At 38.9% G+C, this 21,070-nt stretch overlaps 3 protein-coding genes across 3 annotated transcripts; 1 reads left to right on the forward strand and 2 right to left on the reverse strand.

The window, feature by feature from the left end:
- Nucleotides 1-20: 20 nt before the first annotated feature.
- Nucleotides 21-2,535, reverse strand: INS49_015057 (uncharacterized protein; the record flags this gene model as incomplete). Its single annotated transcript, XM_043175743.1, has 3 exons — nucleotides 21-1,081; nucleotides 1,135-1,360; nucleotides 1,432-2,535. 3 exons carry the CDS (start codon nucleotides 2,533-2,535, stop codon nucleotides 21-23), a joined length of 2,391 nt encoding a protein of 796 aa, XP_043020700.1.
- A 12,933-nt stretch (nucleotides 2,536-15,468) lies between these two features.
- INS49_015058 (uncharacterized protein) lies at nucleotides 15,469-16,921 on the forward strand (the record flags this gene model as incomplete). The annotated part of the gene is made up of 3 exons (XM_043175744.1): nucleotides 15,469-15,815; nucleotides 15,901-16,099; nucleotides 16,373-16,921. 3 exons carry the CDS (start codon nucleotides 15,469-15,471, stop codon nucleotides 16,919-16,921), a joined length of 1,095 nt encoding a protein of 364 aa, XP_043020701.1.
- A 344-nt stretch (nucleotides 16,922-17,265) lies between these two features.
- On the reverse strand, nucleotides 17,266-18,946 carry INS49_015059 (uncharacterized protein; the record flags this gene model as incomplete). Its single annotated transcript, XM_043175745.1, has 4 exons — nucleotides 17,266-17,641; nucleotides 17,704-18,381; nucleotides 18,452-18,771; nucleotides 18,851-18,946. The coding sequence occupies 4 exons, from the start codon at nucleotides 18,944-18,946 to the stop codon at nucleotides 17,266-17,268; spliced, it is 1,470 nt and encodes a 489-aa protein (XP_043020702.1).
- Between the last annotated feature and the right edge of the window lie 2,124 nt (nucleotides 18,947-21,070).

Raw genomic sequence — 21,070 nt, forward strand, 5'->3', positions numbered from 1 at the left:
CTTACTTATGCTCCCCTCGCTTAGAACCTGGCCAGGGGCAGGTTCGTAGCCGTAGCACAAGCGTTGCCGCTTCGAGCACAGAGCGTCGACACACTGACGAGGGTGACGGTGGACGGCACGCAGGCGCTGGCGACGTTGCCCTGGTTGGTGGGCTTGGGGGCCTCCTGGGTGACGGTGGTGGCCTGGCTCATGGTCAGGGTGTAGGTGGAGACGACGCCGGCGCTGCCCGTCAGGGTCAGGGTCTGGGTCTCCTTGGCGACGACCTCGCTGGCCGTGAAGGTGCTCGTCATGACGCTGGTCTCGGAGCCGGAGCCCACGGTGACATAGACGGTTGAGACCTGGGGCGGGGCGGTGGTCTCGGCGGTCTGCACGGCGGCCGCCGTCGAGATGGTGGACGTGAGGACCTGGTCGCCCAGGGTGACGGTGAGGATCGTCTCGACGGGGATCTGCGAGGTGACCGTCTCGTAGATGGTGGAAACGAGGTTTGACACAACCTCCGAGGCTGGGGCGCTGGGCGAGGGCTCCACAATCGAAGTGTGGACGCTGGTGGACTCGATGACGGTGCTGGACTCCTGAGCAATGCCCGAAACTGTGACAGTAACCACGCTTGGGACTCGCACAATGCTTGTGCTGAGAACCGTGGTGTGAACTGTCTCTTGGGCCGGGGTTTCTTGGGCCGGGGTTTCAGCCGCGGGAGTCTCAGCTGCTGGGGTTGTAGGAGCAGGCACAACCGTTGTAATGGTCGAAGCGACTTGCAAAGAGCTGGTTGAGGTCCTCTCGAAGCCATCGCTCAGGGTAATGGTGATCACAGAAACGACTGGGGACACAGATACGATAACAGCGGTGGACGAGGACCCAGCGACGGCCTCAACAGAAGAGGAAGCCGATGCCTGTGGGACGATAGTCGTGACGGTTTGAGGCTGCTCAACGACCCTGGTGGAAGTGCTCTCAACGCCATCGCCGAGGGTCACCGTGAGGAATGAAACGACGGGCGTGGCCGTGGTCAGCACAGATGTCTGGGATACAACGGCGGTCTGGACGCTGGAGGCACCGGGGATGAAGAAAGAGGCGGAGCCGCCGACTTGAAAGAACATTAGTACGCTGGCGAGAGACATTGTTGGGGAGTATTCTTACCAGTGGTGGTCACCACAGCAGAGCTCAGGCTGGCGCCGACCTGTGATGACACGGCAGAGGCCTCGGTAACGGGGCACACAGTGGTTGTTTCACCGACAATGCTGGTCACAATAACTGGCTGAACGGCAGAGCTTCCGTGGGAGGAGATGGCTTCGGAGATCTCCTTGGTGGCGGTGGCCGCGGGGCAGTTTGTGACGGTAGGAGCGCAAGAAATGACGGTGTGGAGCTGGAGAAGATAAGCAGGTTAGCAAATGCTCCTATACATACCCAGAGCAACCGGTTAATGTGGCAACTTACGTGTGTGACCTGGACAGTCAGGGTGGTCTGCTCGCCGCCAGGGGCCGGAGTGGTCTCAGGGGCACCTGTGATAGCTGCGACCGACGAGAGGGAAGCAATCTCGGATGAAGCGAGCGTGGTTTTCAGAACGGTGGTCGACACAGGGACGATCTCAGTGGCAACAGAGCTTCCGGCAGGGCAGTTGGTGATGCTGGCGGCGCAAGACGTAACCGTGTACAGGTTGGTGGCGTACACGGTCGAAGTCACCTCCTGAACGGAAGGGATGGATGAGTTGCCGACGGGGAAGGGCCTCACTCCAGTGCTGTTGGAAGGAGGCTGAGGAACAGCCCCCGTGGGTGCTGGCGGTGCCTGGGAAGCACCTGTCTCAGGCGAAGAGCTTTCTTGAGGAGGAATGGCAGAGCCGGATGGGACCTCAGCAGCAGACTCGGGTGGGACGGCAGCAGACTCGGGTGGGATACCTGCAGAAATTGCGGACGAGGTGGCGGCCTCTCCGGACGGCTGAGGACCAGCACCGGCCCCAGTGTCCGAGGGGCTCGGGGCATCAGTTGGGAGGGAAGCGGGGAGGCTCGCGGATTGCGTGATGGTCGTACCGGTGATGCCGCCTGTGGCAGCAACAGAAATAACGCTGGAAGAGACCGACTCGGCGGCTGTCACGGGGCAGATTGTCGTGGCGAGCTGCACAACATCCGTCACGAGCACGGTAGACACCTGCTCGGGGGCTGTGGAGGCCAGGTTCGAGAGGGACGAAGAGTCGGCCGGGCAGTTGGTGACTGTGGGGGCACAGCTGATGACGGTTCGGACCTGGGTCGACAGCACGGTGAGAGTGGTGAGCTCCTCTTGGGCGGACGTGGGCACCGTGCCGTTGGCGATGGGAGCAGGAGGAGCGCTCTCGGCGTTGGACGCAACACCGGTTGGCGTAGGGACCGCTGCCGCAGATGAAATAGGCAACACTGTGGCAGTCACAGTCTCCTCGAGATCCGGGTCACAAGTATCGTCATCTTCAATTGGGAGGGTGGCATTTGCTGGCTCTGCAAGGGCAGCTCCGACGGCGACGCGGGAGAAGAGCAGGAGCGAGGCAAAGGCCCCAGCGGATTGGAAACGCATGATGGATGAGTCGTTCTTGTCTTGGTCTTGTTGGATGGATCAGTGACCAGTGAGCGTCAAAAAGGATCGAGGAGAGTCGGTTTCTATCCCGATCGAGGGGTGAGTGAAGGTCTGGAAAAGAACGGATTGGGTGAACTAGCACCGGTAGAAAGAATGAACAACCCGCCGGGTTTGTGGGTGAGGCAAAAGAGAATGTGAAAAGAAGACACTGTCGACGAAGATGCCAGAGCCGAGATGGTGCCCGGAAAGCTGGGGGGCTCCGTTGCCCTTATAGGACCCGGGCGGCTGTGGCCATCACGATGAGGAAGAGTCGAGCCACGGCATCAGGGACGAGTCCCAGCCCAGTCAACTCCAGTCGACAAGCCCAGCCCACTCGAGCTGGCGTTACATGCAGCCCTAGACGCCCATGGTCCACCGTCAAGACGGAGGAGACTGCCCTCCAGGGCCGGTTCGGCGAATACGGGGCAGTCGATGGTGAAGATTGTTTCGAAACACCATCGAGTGCTTGACGCCGCAAATGAGCTGATGTGGACATGGCTGGTCGAGGAGGCTCCAGGCCCGGGCTGTCCTGCAGTAGTCAACTGCTTCCGGGCCCCAGGAGCACCAGGTGCACGTCGAGCCGAGATGTGTGTGGTCCAGACGGAGATGTTCCAATCCCTGCAGCACATCCTGGACGCTGCCCGTCTGTCGGCGTCACGCCGTTGGTCGAACAGGCTGGAGCCGCAACGGGCCTTCTCCACCTATCGTCGATCTCGACGCGCTTTCGCATTAGGCGCCCCCAGCCGACGGCCCTTCAATTGCGGGAGCACAGGGGGCTGCTGACGTTTCACGATTCCAATAAATCGCCCTCTTGCCTTTTTCGTCGTGCCCTGCACCCACTCTGCACCTGGCAGCGGGCGTCGTGGCGAGGCTGTGAGCACACCTGTAGCACGTTGGAAAGGAGTCATCGTACTGTGTGTGCAGAGGGGCTGCCAGAATCTGCTCCGTCGACTTGCCTGATGCGTGTCTCTCGAGCATCGGCCGAGACGCATCTCACAGTCATGAACCAATTATACCACTGCAATATAGACATGCAGCCCATGGCCCCATGGCCAACCAAAAAAAAAAAAAAAAAAAAAAAAAAAAAAAAAAAAAAAAAAAAAAAAAAAAAGGCCCGGACATGGAGAAGCCACGAGATATTCTCCATCTCAGCAGCTTCTCCAGACTTCGGGGAAATCTCTCGTTGGTATGCGGCAAAACCATGTGGTTGGCTCAAGACCAGCTTCTGGAAGTGATCTAACTTTAGCAGAACTGGTCTGTGCCTGAGGATTTTTCTTTCCAAAAACGGACATGTGCTCTCGGAGCAGGGTTTCAGGGATAACCCTCGTATCACCACCTCAGGGAATTAAGGGCAATGCCAAGACTCCGAGACAATATCATTGTCGAATCGATCAGCTCGGAAAGAAACGTTAAACCCGCCTCGGTCCCCATAAACCTTTATGTTTCTTGGCCAAGATCTTGCCAACTTTCACGCCAGAGTTGCAGATAGAGCCATTGCTTGCGTTGTCCCTGAAAGTTGAGGGGGCAGCGTACCCAAGTGGATCACCATGGTCAAGATGCCCAGATACGGTTTACGGTGATGGGGTAAAGGGGTCACCGACAGAAAGGGCAGCCGGGTTGCTTCAGGGGCAGCTTCGAGTTCTAAGTTCATCTGATGTCTGCATCACCCGGCAGCCTGGGAAGTACAGCACTGTGTTTACTGGAAAGGCCCCTCGTTCACAAGACCATGGTCGTTCCAGAGCAGACATTTCGAAGCTCCTCAACCGTGGTTACGACGTATCAGGTATTGGCCGCCTGAGGGGGTTCCTCCATGTTTGGAGGGACGCATCTGACGAGAACGTCAACGACTCGTCGTTTTATATAAGCCCCTCTTGCTTGGAATACTCGCTGTTGGCAAGTACGACCCTTGCACTTAGAAGGCTACTTTAGTTATCCCCTCCGGGGCATGTAACCTTTTAGAACTTAGATAAAATAACATTAATATATAATTACTTCTTATATAATTATTATATATATAAGAAATCTATTAATACTAATTAATAATTATAAGCATTATAAATTAATAAGGTAAAAGAAGCAACCTTATAAAAATTTCCTTAACTTAAAAATTATATCCTCTTTATTAATAAATATTATATAATAATAATTACTTTTTTAGGCCTCTTTATATTATTAAACTCCCTAAGCAAATATTATAAAGATTAAATAAATTAAGTAGCATTCTTTATAATATTTATATATATATTTATTGCTATTTAAAAGATATATATTTATTATATATAAGACTTTATTAAAAATAAACTTATTTTTAAATCTTTTTTAAGACTTAGCAAAACTTAATAAAGCTTTATTTTATTAATAAATAAAGTTTATAATTATTATAATTATTAAATGAATAAAGCTTATAATTATTATAATTATTAAAGCTAATATAATGTTATATTATAAGTAAGTATAAGTTATAAATTATGCTTTTAATTAATATAAAAAGACTTAATAATAAAAGAAAGCCTTAGCTTTTAAAGCTTAAAGGAATTAATAACTTTTTCCTTTTAATAATTATAACTTACTTATTATTAAATTATTATTATTAACTTATTTTTAAATATTATTTATTTTATTAATATTTCTTTATTTTATTAATTTTATTTTTTATAATATTTATTATAAAAACTTATAAGCATAATTAATAATATTAAAAAGCTATTAGCTTTTATTAAAGGGTATATAATTAATAAGATGCTTGCTTAAACTTTAATTAATTTAGCTTATTATAAATATATTAGCTTAAAATTATAATTTACGGCCCTTATATAAGAAGTATTAATAAAATATTTAATTACTTATTTAATAAATATTTTAGCAAGTTATATATAATAAAACCTTTATAATAATAATTTTTTTATTACTTATTATAAGAATTATATAATATAAATATAAGTAATATTTAAAGCATTATTAAATCCTTATTAATAATATTTAAAAGTCTTTCTTTAAATGCAAAGCATTTACATAAAATATAATAATTAACTTATAGCATTATAATTAATTATTATAGCTTAAGCTAAGGAAAGATTAAAATAAATTAATAATAAGCTTTATAATGCTTTATTAGCCCTAAAATTAAGTATAAATAAATATTATATATAACTTTAAAAATAGTAATTATAAGCATAGCTGTGATGGGCTTGGGCTGGAAGCCCAAGCCTTATATAGTGTGGCTAGGTAATCTAAGGGAGCTTGGATTATTACATACCTTTTGGCTTAATTGGTTGCTGCTTTTGTAGCTTATGGAAGAAGGCGTTAGCCAGCCTGCAGCCCCTTTAGGGCCAGCCTATAATAAATAATCCAAGCTTTAGAGTTGAGGGTTTAAGTTACGTTTACCGTAAATACGGGCACTCCTTTCATAAAGAAGATCCCTAGCTTAAAAGGCGATATCGCAAGTAAGCCTTAGGGGTAATTATACCACTATATAAGGAGGGAGCCCTAGAGGAAGGGGCTATGTAATGGGCTTAGGCTGAAAGCCCAAGCCTTATATAGTGTGGCTAGGTAATTCAAGGGAGCTTAAATTATTACATACCTTTTGGCTTAATTGGTTGCTATTTTTGCAGCTTATGGAAGAAGGCGCTAGCCAGCCTGCAGCCCCTTTGGGGCTAGCCCACAACAATAGCCCTTATAAGCATTATAAGCAAGCTTTAAATAATAATAATTACTAAGAGAATAGTCCTTAAGATAACTTTTATTACCGTTGCCAGCTTTGGATGCGCAATTATAAAACCTAAACGTAGTAATGTAATTTATTAAAAACTAATATGGATAACAGGGCTTATTATTATTAATAAAGAGATAAAGATAAAGCTTATATTAAAAATATATATTATACTTAGCATAACCTTAAGCTACCCTAAGAATACCTTTGCTAAATAAAAAATATAATTTATATAAAACTTTTTCCTTATAATATATTCTTAATAAATACTTAAATTTAGCAAAATTAATATAATTTATAAAAATTTTTAATAATTTTTATAAATATATTAAGGACTTATATAATTTACTAAATAATAAAATAAAAATATTTTTTAATATTTATTATTATATTAAAATTTAGCTAAATTAATTTTATATAATTTTTCCTTAAATACTTAAAGATTAAGCTAAAGCTTACTATTTTTATTTTAAAAATTAAATTTATATATTTATAATAATATACCTTAAAATTAAAATGCATTTTAATATAAACCTTAATTATTAATATTATTATATAAATTAAATAATAATAATATTTATAAAAATAAAAATATAAAACTTAAATAAAGACTTATATAAGGTTTTATATTTAATGCTTAATAAGCTATAACTTTATTAATAAGTATTAAGGTTAAAATTATATTAAGAAAGATAATTTAAGAATAATAATAATTAAAGCTTATAAAAGAGTTTTTAAGTTAAAAATAGCTTTTTTTAAGCTAGCTTAATTATATAAAGAGTTATTTTTAAATTTAAGATTTATAATAAAAACATAGCTTAATTGCATAATTATAATTTATATTATAAATAAAGTTTTAAATTAATATTATATTAATTATAAATATAATAACTAAAAGCTAAGGAAAGGATAATAATTATAGTTTTAGGTATTTTAAAGAAATTAAAGATTTAGTTAATTAAACTTAAGCTATTTAAGTTTTAAATAGCTAAAATCTTATAATATTAGCTATAAAGCTTAAAGTAATAATGCTTATAAAGAAGGAGGAGAATAACCTTAAAAAAAATATTATGTTTATAAAAAGAAGGGATGCTAGTTAATTAAATATTTAGCTAATAAGTAATATTTAGCAAAAAAAAGCTACTTAATATAATATAAATATAAAGGTTATAATAATAACTTTAATATTTTTTTAAGTAAGTTTAAGAAATATAAAATAAATAATAAAAATAAATTTTATAAATATAAAGATAAATAAAATTAAGATAATAATTATAATAATAATGCTTATATTATAAAGATAGAATTTAATAAGAAAATTTATTATATAAATATTAATTTCTTAGCTAATAAAGCATTTATATATTAAATTATTAAAGATAATATCTTTTAAATAAAGATAATTATTATAATTAATTAATTTATTTTAAAGAATAAATATAATTAAATTTATTTTTAAGGAATCTTATTAAATATAAAAGCATTATTAATATTTATAGCTAAATATAAGTAATTTCTTATATTATAATAAAAAAACTTAAAGTATTAAATTAATATAATTGTTATAAGAAAAGCTAAAGTTAAATTTAATAATAAAATAATTATTAATTTGCTTAATATAATAAAAGTTTTTATCTTAATTAATTATATTAACTTTTATATTATTTAAGCATAAACTTTATTCTTACTTTACTTAATAAATATAAATAAGCTTTAAGTATATTATAATAATATTATAAATAAAATAATTTCCTTTAATAATATAATTATTATATTAATACTTAAAAAATAAGGTTACTTATAATTTTTCCTAAATTAAATTATTAATATTATATATTTCCTTTTAAAAATAAAAATAAAGAGATTTTATTATTACTTTAAATATTTATTAATAAATTAACTATATTAAATGCTTAAAAAAGCTGGTAATTTAAATATTAATAAATAAGCAATAATAAAGATTAAGAAGATATATTATTATTATTAAATGAATAAACTTGCATTTAAGCGTTTTAAGTTTATATTATATAATAATTATAAATTTAACTATAAAATCTTAGTTAATATAATATATTTAAATAAATATTTAGTTCTTTATATTATAAATTAAGTTATAGCTTTTTAAAAAGTAAAGTTCTTAAAATTTATATTTACAAAGATTGCATGGTAAATATTATAAATATTTTAAATTAATATATATTAAAAATCATTAAATATTATTAAATATAACGTAAAAATAAACTTTACATTTTTAAAATTTTATTTAAAAGTATAAATAATAAAAATTAAATATAAATAAGTTTTTATAAAGATATATTAATTTATTAAGAAAGTTAAAAGATATTATTAAGCCCTTAAATAAGCATATAAAATTTTATATATTAAATTATATAATAGCATAAATAATAATATTATTTTATAAATAGCTATAAAAGCTATTAATAATATTGCTAAATTAAATAAATTAATTTTTATATTTTTAATTTTTAGCGCCTACTTATAAATATTATATAAATTACTATTATTATTATTAATATAAAAATAAGCGAAAGTTATTTTAAAGATTATAAAGATGCTATAAAAAATTATAACTAAATAATAAATATAAAATATATTAAATATTAAGGTTAAACTTATCTTTAATATAAAATACTTATTATAATGCAAAGTTTATATATAAAAAGAGAAAAAAGGATAAAAGGGTTTATATAAAGTTATTGCTATGGATAATTATAATATAACCTTAGATATATTAAATAAAGCCGTAATATTTAAATTAATAATTATTTAATTATATTATTAAGATAATAATAAGGAAATATAACCCTTATAAGTAAAAGACTTAGCTATAAAATCTTAAATGCAACCTATTATGTAATTATTATTATTAAAAATAAAAAACTATATTATTATATTATATATCTTAAAGAAAGAAAATAAAAATTATAATTTAGCAATTAAATTAAGATAAGATAAAGTTATTATAATATTAAGCTTATTATTTAAAGAGTTTAATAAAATAAAAATTAATAATTTTATTATTAAAGGTATTTTTTAAATTAAGAAATAATTAGCAAAGCAATATAATAAATATTATTTCTTTAAGTTTTATATAATATAAGAGATAAAAGGTAAAATTATAAAATTTTATAAAAAATCTTAATTTATTATTTAAGGTTATAATAATAATAAAAGAGGATTAATTTTAATATAAAGCTTAATTATTTAAAAAATAAGCTAATAAATAATCTTTATACTTGCTTTTTTATTAATTTAAAAAAAAGGCATAATTTTTATATTTTAAGATATTACTTAAGCTTATTCTTAAATAAAATTAAAATTATATAAAATAATTTTTATAAAGCTATTAAAGGAATTAAAGAATAAATACTTTTTAAATATAATTATTTATATTATTTAACCTTTATATAGCATAATAAAATTTAGTATTTATTAATTTAATATATATTAAAGATATTATTAATAAAAGCTTAAGATAAATTACTTTATATATAATTCTTATTTAATAATTATAAAGCTTATATAATTCTTTAAGATAATAAGTATATAAATAAATAATATATTAATTTTATTTATATTATAATTTTAAGATAAGAAAAAGATTAAGATAAAAGCTATGAAATTATAAGAAAAATTAAAATAAAAGCTAATGCTTAAAAACTTAATAAATTATAATAAGGCTTGCATAATTATAAATATTATTAGCTTAATTATTATTTAATAAAAGGGATAGGTTAATAAACTTACCTTTATTAATATATAATTAAAAACGCTTTTTAAAAAAATTTTAAATAAAGAGCTTATAAAGTATATATAACTTTAATTTATTAATTAAAAGCTTTATATAATTTTTTAATAATTGCATAAGTATAAAATTTAAAGATAAGAAATTATAAAAGCTTAAATATATAATTATTATAATAAATAAATAATGCTATATAAGGAATTAAATATATATTTCTTAATCTTAAAATAATGAAACTTTTTATATTTATAAATAAATTATTTATAAATAATTAAAACTTAATATTTTAACTTAAATATATTATTATTTTTATAAATAAAATTTATAAGGAAGTTAAGAAATTTATAATAATAAGTAATATTTTTTATTAATTATTAATAAAGTATAAATATATTATTTAAAGTATATTAATAAGTAAAATTTATAATATAATAAATAAAGTAAATATTAAAATTTCCTTAGCTATAATAATTAAAATAGCTATAAAATAACTTTTATTATTAAATATACCTTTAATTATTTATATAAACTTATATAGCTTATATAAATACCTTATAAAGCTAAGAATAATAAAGAAAAAATGTCTTATAATTAATATTATATTATTATAAAAGTTATATAAAATAAGAAAGATTATTAAAGTAAGATAAATAAATAAAAAAGATAACCTTATTAATATAATAATAAAATTAACTTTAAATACTATATTATAAAAGCTTATTAATAATAATAAGCTTTATATATAAATAAATAGGTTAATTAAGAAATTTAAAGTAGCCCCTTTTTATTAAGGAAGAAGCAACTTGCTATTAATATCTTTTCCTTTTAATCTTATTATTATTAATTATAAAACTTTATACCTCTTAAACTTAAACTCTTAATATAAACTTTAACTTTTTATGTTTTAATTAAAACCTTTTTAATACCTTATAATATATAAAAATAACCTTATAATTATTAATATTATTAATAATTATTATTTTAAAATTAACCTTATTATTATTATTACCTTTTATTATTATTTATTAATAATAATATTAAAACTAACTTTTATTAAATTTATTTATAACTTATTAACTTTTTTTATAATTAAAAAATAAATTAATAATTACTATATAATAATTATAAAGTTTTGCATTATAAATATTTATTTTAATTATTAAATTCTTATAAAATCTTTTTTTTATTATAATAAAAAATATTAATAATAATTTATAAGAGTTATTTAATACTTTTATTAATATACCTTATAAGGATAATAATAATAAGTAAAATTATTTAGCAAATATTATATTTATTACTTGCATTAAGGATATATTTAATATAATTATTATTATAATTATTATTAATATAATTAATATTAAAGATAGCCTTATTATAACCCTTAAATAAAATTAAGGTTCCTTTATAAATATTATAATTATAACCCTAATTAATAAAATAAATATTATAATTATAACCTTAATTAATAAAATAAACATTATAATTATAATCTTAATTAATAAAATAAATATTATAATTATAATCTTATTAAGTAATAAAATAAAGATTAAAATTATTATTAAAGTTATAAAAAGAGCTAAAATTATCTTAATTAATAAAGATAAAAATAAGCTTATTAGTTTTATTAATTTTTATAGCAAAGTTATTGTTAATAATGCTTATTTAATAAATATTAATAAAGATATTAATAATAGTAACTCTTATTTACTTAATATTAATAGGAATTTAATTATTATTAATAATAAAGATAATTAAAAAAACTTTAATAAAGATTATAAAAATTACCTTTAACTTTACTTTTATATTAAATATTAAAAAAAGTAAGCTGCTTATTAAGATAAACTTTTAAGGAATTATTAAAATTAATAAATTAAAGGTTATAATTATAGCTTAAGCTAAAATACTTTTTTTAAATAATATTATTATAATAATTATTATTTAAATTATTAATAACTTTTAATATTAAAATAAATAAATATCTTTTAATAATATAATTAAAAAGTTATATATTTATATTAAAAGCATTAAAACTTTTAATATAAAATTATATAATATTTTTAATAATGAAAATTATTAAAGTAATTATTATCTTTAATATTAAATTATTGTAATTTTTATAATAAATAACTTAATAAAAGTTTTAATTTTAAGTATTTTTTATATATATTAAATTAAAAAAGATTTAGCTATTAAAGGATTAAATTATTATATTAATTTAGCTTTAAACTTTTTTATATTAAATTATTAATAAATATATATAAAGCTTATATATAAAGGGATTTATTAAGAAATATATGCTATTATTTAAATAATTTAAGTAAAAGATAATTATTAAAAAAATTAAAAAGAATAATAAAAAGTAAAAAAAGGAAATAATAAATAATTAAGTTGCTTATAATATTTAGTTTTAAGAAAATAAAAAGTAATTAAAGAAAATTAATTTAAAGTAATATTAAATATATTTTAATAATAAAAGTAAAAATAAAGATAATAATATTTATATTATAAAAATATATAATAAAAATAAATATAAGCTAAAGAATTTAATATTAACTTTATAAATATTAACTTTTTTTATAAAAAAAAAATTTAAAATTAAGGTTATTATATAAAAATTAATAATTTTTATAAAAAAGTAACTTTAAAAGCTAAATATTAAGAATAATAGGTATAATATTTAAAAAATAATATAATAATAATAATTATAAGTTTAAAAGATAATATAATAATAAAAATTATTAAGATTTATTTTAAAACTTATAAGTTATAATTTTAAGCCTTTTTAATAATGCTTTTTTATAATAAAAGTTATATATACTTAATATATAATAAATTATAATTTTAAGCTAATTATAATAAGAATTATTAATTATAATAAGGATTATATATACTTATTAAAAAAAAAGAAAAACTATAAGTATTAGCAAGTATAACCCTTATATTTAAAAGGCTACTTTAGTTATCCCCTTTAAGGCACGTAGCCTCTCAGAACTTAGATAAAACAATACCAATATATAATTGCTTCCCATACGATTATCGTACGTACGAGAGACCTACCAACACTCGCCCCCTGGAAGCAGACATGCGTTCTCGTCCCCTCGAGCTTTCTGGGACCGTTTCGCCACTGCAGTCCTCCTGTTACAGAAACTCAGCCACCTGTACGGCCCAATAAAGCCCTGTCTTTTGAGATTCAACACAGTGGCGGTTTAACCTGCAATATCAGTCATGCATAGTTGGCGTTTGTGCAGTAGTCTCACGTTATCCTCATTGTGAAGTTGGCAACCACCTTCTCCCGGAAAGCCGCTACTTTCCTTTCCTGTATTGTCGCACCGTGTGCCAGTCTCGTGAAATTTGAGGCCGGTCGGCATAGCTCCTGTCATCAACATTGTCCAGTTTCCCAAAATCAGCCCGGCTCATCCGGCTCAGGAGGTCACTCTAAAGGTGCAGCCGAAGGTCGGTTCCGGACAAATGGACCCTCGGTGGCGGAGCGTTTCCGCCGAGTCTTGGCTCTGTTTGGGGCCCGGATAATGTCCGCATTCCACAGAACTGAGGACTCTAGGGCGTTGTCAGTATTACCACTTTGAGGCTCCTGTGACAGGGGCAACAATTAGTGTGCCAAGAAAGAGGATGCGGTCGAGTCGGCCTTTGTCACAGTATGGACCTGATTGAAGTGTGGTCACTCAACTTGTATGCATGCGCCTGGCACCACATATCAGTGAGCCTCTGGACATTACTGTATTGGCCATACGGGCGTGCTTTACATAATGACTCGGAATAGTAATATTATCTACATTTGAGGAGATGGTCGAATTCATTGCACCCAATCGGTGACACAGAGAATATGGCAATAGGCTCCACCCCTGGCTCGCGAAGTCGTTAAAATTCCATGTCGCTGGTGATGACAAAACCATGCTGATGGTGTGAGTAGGTGACTAGGGCGGTGTCTCAGCATGGTATTCATGTCAGACATGGCCACTCGCCATCTGGGCTGCCCGCTGCGAAGCCACAGTCCCTAGGAAATGGTGGTCCTGGCTCAGTACTTTACAGCAAAGACCATCCAATATCTGCTGTGGTCGATCACTTCAACAAGGTTAGACTTTCCCGCAAAACTTAAGTCGGGCATTAATAAAATAGAAAGAACCTTGTGCTGGTACACTTTAAATAGGCAAGGATCCTGGATCGGGAGCAGCCGTGATCTGCGCTGGCCAAGGCTCAATTTAGGTACTGGACCGCCGTGAGAGTCGCAGACAACATTGGCAGCCGCAGAACCTACCAAGGCTCGAGCAAGGCTCAGTTCAGGCCACAATTTGATCAGTCAACACATAAAAACGGCCCTTCATCCACATGTACTGCAATGTGGCCAGGGATCTACATGCCGATCACTCAATCACTATGCATGTCGAGATCGGTGGAGTGCGAGAGATCAGCGTACTGAAACGCTGCTTCGGGCAGGACTGGGCCCGGCCTGGGCTGCAAACTGTCACTGATCGAAGATTGTATTTGAAGTCTCAAACAAACCGACTCTGTGGGTCATTTGTGTGTAGCACATGGGGAGCACAGCCCAAATTGACTGTCGACCTCAATCTGCATTCCGACTGGACTCATTGATCTCCGGCAGACTAGATTCCCTACAATGCTTCAACTTGACAGAGATGAAGACCGCTTTATGGTAGTCATGCGGGTGTAGATCTACGGAATGACGTGCAACGCCTGCAAGGTCGCTTGAAAGTGCACTGGCATGTTTAAGATTCAGTATGATCTGATTATACCTCGGGTGGAAAGCTGACAATGTAAATATAGGGTCGTCCCCAACTGAGACTATGCGATACAGTATATCAGCTGCTTTCAAAAGGCTCAGGAAACTCAAAAAAAAAAAGGTAAGCATGCAAAACACTGCGTAGGGAAGATTCCAATAATATTCAAAGGGTGATGAAGATTATAGGATTGGTGGTTAACCGTTCAAATATGGTATACGAATAGTTCGAAAGTCTCCGGTCTAAGCCCAGCTGGCATTTGACGAGTCTTATGTTCAAGTAAATCACGTCTTGACTCAACCCGGAAAGCGCTTGAGATGACGCGAGACCACTACATATACGATTGTTATTGCCGTCAAGCCCGCAAGACCAGTCCACTTGTAACCAGCAGGTAGTGTGACCATGTTGAGCACTTAAGAGATGACGTCGGAATTTGGTACACGTGTGATACCTCAGCCACGGCTGCTCAATGATATGTACACCCGTTGACTGGCACCGAAGCTTTACACATCCACCTCCGAAATCAAATTCCAATTGATATCCGCAGAACCGACCGGATTCGAAAAGCCCCAGCAGCAGGAAACCTCTTTGTAACGAGTCCAGAGCCCATATCTCGAGCGGAGAAATCACGGGCCGCACCAACCGCATCCGTAGCTGCCTTGATGGGCACCTTATGGAACAGCGAAGAGATTGCTGATGTCTGGGCCGTAGCAGACAGAGTCACGGGAACGGGCAGACAGAAACGCCCCTTCAACCCGCCGAGGCTGACCATCAACCTGTCTCTGCCCTCGGAGCACCGCTACGACCACGTCGCCTCACTGATGAAGCAGCACCTAGACCTACCCAACCTCTTAAACTCTATACTGGACGATCTCACCGGACCCGCGATCTCTGCCATCCTGAAGATCCCGATCCGCCTCCTCATGAGACGACTGCACTCGGACGAAGAGGACGCCGAGCTCAGGGGGATATCTCGGGCCACCGGTGTCCCGCGCGCGCTTCTCGTGATGTTCAACGTCTTTTGTGGATATGATCATGGGATGCACGAGTGGCGGGGCACGTGTGACCATGCCGGTACACAACGAGGGTGGCAGTTCCCGCGGCCGTCCCGAGGGCACTCCCGCCGGCGCCTGTGACGGGAGCAACTCACGCATGCTTCACTTTCGCACGCTTGACTGGAGCGGCGCAAAGCTGCGCAGGATCATCATCGAGCTCGACTTCGTCACCTCTGAAGGGGGTCCTGTTGTTGCGAGGACCCTGGCATATTTTGGCTACGCGGGCGTCTTGACGGGTGTGAGACCCGGTTTGAGCCTGAGCCTCAACCGAAGGCCTCGGCATGATCCAAGTACCCTCACCCGGAGGGTCAGGTATCGGTGTCACCAGGCATTGGTCATCTTTGGCCTAAGACCTGGCATCTCGAGTCTATTGCGCGGCCTGCTCTTCAACGATTTACTATCCACCACCGAACCCACTATGTCAACGGAAGATGAAGACTGCAGGTCTCTCCTGTGGAGACCGACCGATCAGAGCCACCGCGAACATAGAGACATGGCAGCCATTCTACAGAAGCTGCGGGCCGCACCCTCCACGGCTGCATACCTGATCCTCTGCACTCCCAAACGCGCCTACAACATTGAAAAGGACCACCGTCCCGCAAGCTGGACGAGCTCCAGCCATTTCATACTCACCTGCAACAACGACGTAGCAGAAAATGCAGAGCCCCGAGACCCCCCTGGGGAAGGACCAGCCGGGAACCAGGGCAAGCCGCACTCACTTCTGTCCCCAGCCTCATCTCAGGGCATGAAGCAAATGGAATGGACCATCAATGGCTCGGCGGAGCGGAAACGGGGCATTGTGGCAGTGCGGGAAGGCTTGATGGCCACACAGCGACGCAGGAACGCTCGAGAACACGACCTGGAAGACCGTGACCCCCATTGTCAGTGTGGCGAGGGCAGGGACAGGGACATGACGCCCCAGGACCTGCTTGTGATGGTCAAGAACCGACCAATGAGTAATAGCCAGACTCAATATGCTGTGATTATGGATCCTTTGGCTGGCGCGTTCGTCTGGCGCATGGCGTACGCGGAGAAGCACAGAGCCGATGGTGGCGAGTAATGCCCATGACTTTGTAGCGGGCAGGAGCCGGAACTAATTCACACACCAGTACAACAGTCTACTCGGAAGTCTGAGAGATGAATAGCTCGACGCCTCGTGCGAAATTTTGTCGAAAAACCCATCGTGCTGAAACGAGTACAAGTGGCTAGAGCTAGCCACAGATATCTCGGAATATTTCCAAGGCACGACATTTTGATTATAACAAGAATAGATACAGATTCAAAATTGGTATCACGAACGTGGTATTTGTCAACTAGACTGACAAATCTCCCCTGGTAAACTCTCTTTCTCTCCTCCTTTTTTTGAGGCACCACCGCAATTGACTCTCAGTTCTCCCTTGCCTTTTATACCATCTTCTCAGAGAGTTCGGTCTTGACGGCGGGAGGAGTGACTGGTGCATTCTTCAGACTTCCTCGGCTGGAAGCATGCCCTTCGGTCGAGCCTCCGAGCACGTCGTTCATCGTGCGGCTCAGCTCGACATAGTCGTAGGCGAACTCGCCAAGCTGGGCATCGTCGAGCCCCAGCTCCTCTTCCTCGACTGAGGCGCGCAGGCTGAGGCCAGGGATCAGGTTCATCACAAATAGGATGATGCAGGTGATGACGAAAGACCACGAGAACCCAGCGACGCAGTCGGCGAGCTGGTAGGCCAGCTGGATGTAGTTGTGGTTGAGCCAGCCGCCGTCGATCTCGGAGAATCCATCAAGGTGAGCAATATAGTTGCTACGGTGAGGAGTTAGTCACTTGTAGCAAGCTGAACAAGGTAGTCGACGATGGGAACTTACGCAGCAAAAAGGCCGGTCAGGAGGTTTCCAACAATGCCACCAACAGCGTGCTCGGCGAAGATATCGAGCGCGTCGTCGATGCCAACCCAGAACTTGATCTTGGTGGCCAAGTTACAGGAAATACCGCCAACAACCCCGTAAATGACAGCCGCCCAGGCTGGCACAAAGCCGGAGGCCGGTGTGATGGCGACAAGGCCAGCAATGACACCACTGCAGAAGCCAACAGTGCTCCACTTCCTCTCCAGGCGGTAGTCCATGAGACACCAGGTGAAGCCACCGACGCACGCCGCGATATGGGTCACAATACAGGCCATAACGGCACGCAGGTTCGCGCCGAGAGCACTCCCACCGTTGAAACCGAACCAGCCGACCCATAGGAAGACGGTCCCGAGAACGACGTGGGTGACATTGTGCGGGCGGTATGGAAGACCGTGGGTCTTGTTGTATCCAGTACGCCTGCCCAGCATCAGGGAATAGGCAAGAGCAGCAGCGCCCGAGGAAATATGCACAGGCGTGCCACCGGCGAAGTCGAGACCGCCGAGCTTGAAGGACCAGCCGTTGGCGTTCCAAGTCCAGTAAGCTATGGGGTCATATACGATGGTTGCCCAGATGAAGATGAATACGAGACAAGGCAGCATCCGACCGCGATCGGCTGCGGCACCGATGGCGAGGGCGGGGCTGTTGATCAAATTTGTCAGTCTCAGGTTGCCGCGGAGAGATTTCTCGGGTGCCTCAAGGTCCGACATACGTAATGGCGGCGAACATGCCCTGGTACAAGCAGAAGAGCAAGTCGGGGATCTTGGTGCTTCCCACGCTGGGCTGACCCAGGACTTTCATGAGGCCGAAGTTGGACAGGTCCCCGATGAAGGCGCTGCCTGTGTGGCTGAAGGCCAGACTGTAGCCCCAAAAGAACCACTGAAATCCCACGACCGCTATACTCATCAAGGAGAGCCATATCAAGGCGAGTGCAGACTTGCGGCGGGCAAGACCGCTATAGAAGAAGCCCACGCCAGGCACCATGAGCAGGACAAGGGCGGATGATGTGAGGATCCAGGCGAAGTCGCCTGACTGTTTGAAGAAAGCTCATTAGGTTCAATGCTCAGGCTGTGGGCGATGCCTGGAGAAGCGAGCCGAGAATACAACGTACTGCATAGTAAACATTCAGGTCGGCCGTCAGCGAGTCGCCGCCCTCATCGGCAACACCGGCCGTGCCGGTGTATTCTTCCAGAGGTCCAGCCGACATGGTCGTCCTCGAGACTGATTGAGTGTGCTGCGTAAGGTTGTGACTACTTTTCTAGCTGTCACATGTAGGGATGACAGATAGAAAAGGAAACGCTGCAGGCTTTGACCAAAAAAAAAAAGCAGCAAACGAACAGAAAAGAAAAAAGGAGCAGGAGACGGGACCACGCCTTGGGGGAGACCGCAGGAGTGGGTGTACAGATAGATAAATAGCAAGTGAGATATTGGTCTCAGCTTAGCCCTGGCACAAAGACGCATGCAGCCTTGGCGCATCCGAGGGGATGTACTCTTTGCGCAAGGCAATTTCGAGGATGGCCTGCCTTTTGCAGGCGCATACCATACGGATCCTTGATGGACCCTGGCAGAGATATCAGGAAAGCAGGTGTCCAATGAGAAGGAGACGCCCAATGGAGGCTTGGCCTGTTCCAAGCAAGCCAGCCAGCCCAGGGTGGAGCCTCACCTCGACAAGCGAGCATCCAGGCACTCGGCCAGACGGCTGGGGAGAGATAAGCGGCGGGTCCCTCCATGGGTGCGTACAAGCCGCGTGGTGGTGAATGGCGAACTTGCATGTGGCGGGCCCTGTGAGGCCTGGCATGCAGCAGATCCGACAAGTCGGATCAGAGTGGGAGTGGTGAAGCGGCCCACATGCCCGATTCATCCATGGCCAGCTGGCTTATCAGGACGTACAAGACAAGTGAGCCGGGCATGCGGATGTTTTGTGGGCAACATAGGCCAGTTGCAAGCGGTATAATGTCCTGGCTCCCGGATGAGGCAGACACGGCACGAGAGTCCAGGTCGAGATTAATTGCATGCTTCCGAAACAACAGCATGCAGAGCACTAGGACCGGCGGCTGAAGTGAGTACTTGGAGCGGGCCGGACTACTGTGGTAGGAAGCTGCTGCAGACATGTGTACCAACAGGCCAGGACAGCCGGAAATTGACCATGGAGGCCGGGGTGGGACAGGGAGTTATACGAGTCGCACGGGGGGGATGAATACTGTAGCGAGCTGAGGAGCTGCTGCTGGGAGATCCCGGTGGTGGTACCGGCCAACTAGTTTTCGATAGGTTGGACCAGTACGCAGTACAACATGGGGCGGGATCGCCTCACGTCGCATCGCATACTTTGCGTAAGCTGACAGCCCAGCAATGCGGAGGAGGCGGGCGTGTCTCTGGATCAGCTATAAACGACCATCAATCAGCATCTGGCATTGGGTAATGGGATCGGGGGCTTGATGCTACCTGGGTCTCGCCCTAGCCAAGCCGGACTGTTGAGTGGCAGACCTCCAAGAGAGCAGGCAGCCTGGGCAGCGTCTTGTGATGCTGTTGCTGTTGCTGTTGCTGTTTCTGTTGTCGTCGATGAAATTAGACCGCCAGCACAGGGCCGGGGGTCGTCCCGGGAATCCTTCGTTATCTTGCGGCCGACTGACCAACCACAAGGAGCGTACACGGGTTCAGAGACACCTTGAAGGTTCAAGGATTGCGCCACACCGGACGCGGCGCTGGGCATTTGATTGAGCCGTTGACAAGCTGATAGACTATGACTGTACACAAAGACATTGGTCTCCAGGAAGAGCAAGACTCTGGCCCACGCCTCCCCGTTGGTGGTGAACAGCAGAACCAGCCTGTTGGTTCCCGGGGGGGCGGGCACAATGCACCTGAGGTGGCATCAACGGGGATGCAGGAACGGTTTGGCCCGGTCTGGGACGTTGACCTAGCCATGGGCACGTATTGGCCTACTGTGTCGTAGAGCAAGGGCCCTCTGCATGGCTCGACGATAACGTGGCATGGAGCAAGGCGCGATCATCAAAAGGAAAGCAGAGAGCTGTCGTTGGTTGCCCGTCGTCGAATGACCATAACCGCTTCCGGCTTAGCGGCCAGGGAGCTTATCTCTGGGCGAGGTGGGGTCAACCTTGGAGCCTGTCCTTGCCTCCTGCCTCCTTCCCTGCCGATCTGTGCTGCTTCTTCTTCTACCTTCCTTCCTTCCTCCTTCCTCTTCTCCGGCCCACAGGCCGAGGGCTGGCAGGCAGGTGCTTGCATGTCACCAGTGAGTGGATCGACCGCTACCCAGGTAGCTCCCCTTGACAGCTTGACTGACAGCTTCTTGGCACTTGCCGCCGCATGCCCCTAT

Source organism: Diaporthe citri (genome assembly GCF_014595645.1).
Source record: "Diaporthe citri strain NFHF-8-4 chromosome Unknown scaffold_8, whole genome shotgun sequence".
NCBI classification, from domain to species: Eukaryota; Fungi; Ascomycota; class Sordariomycetes; order Diaporthales; family Diaporthaceae; genus Diaporthe; species Diaporthe citri.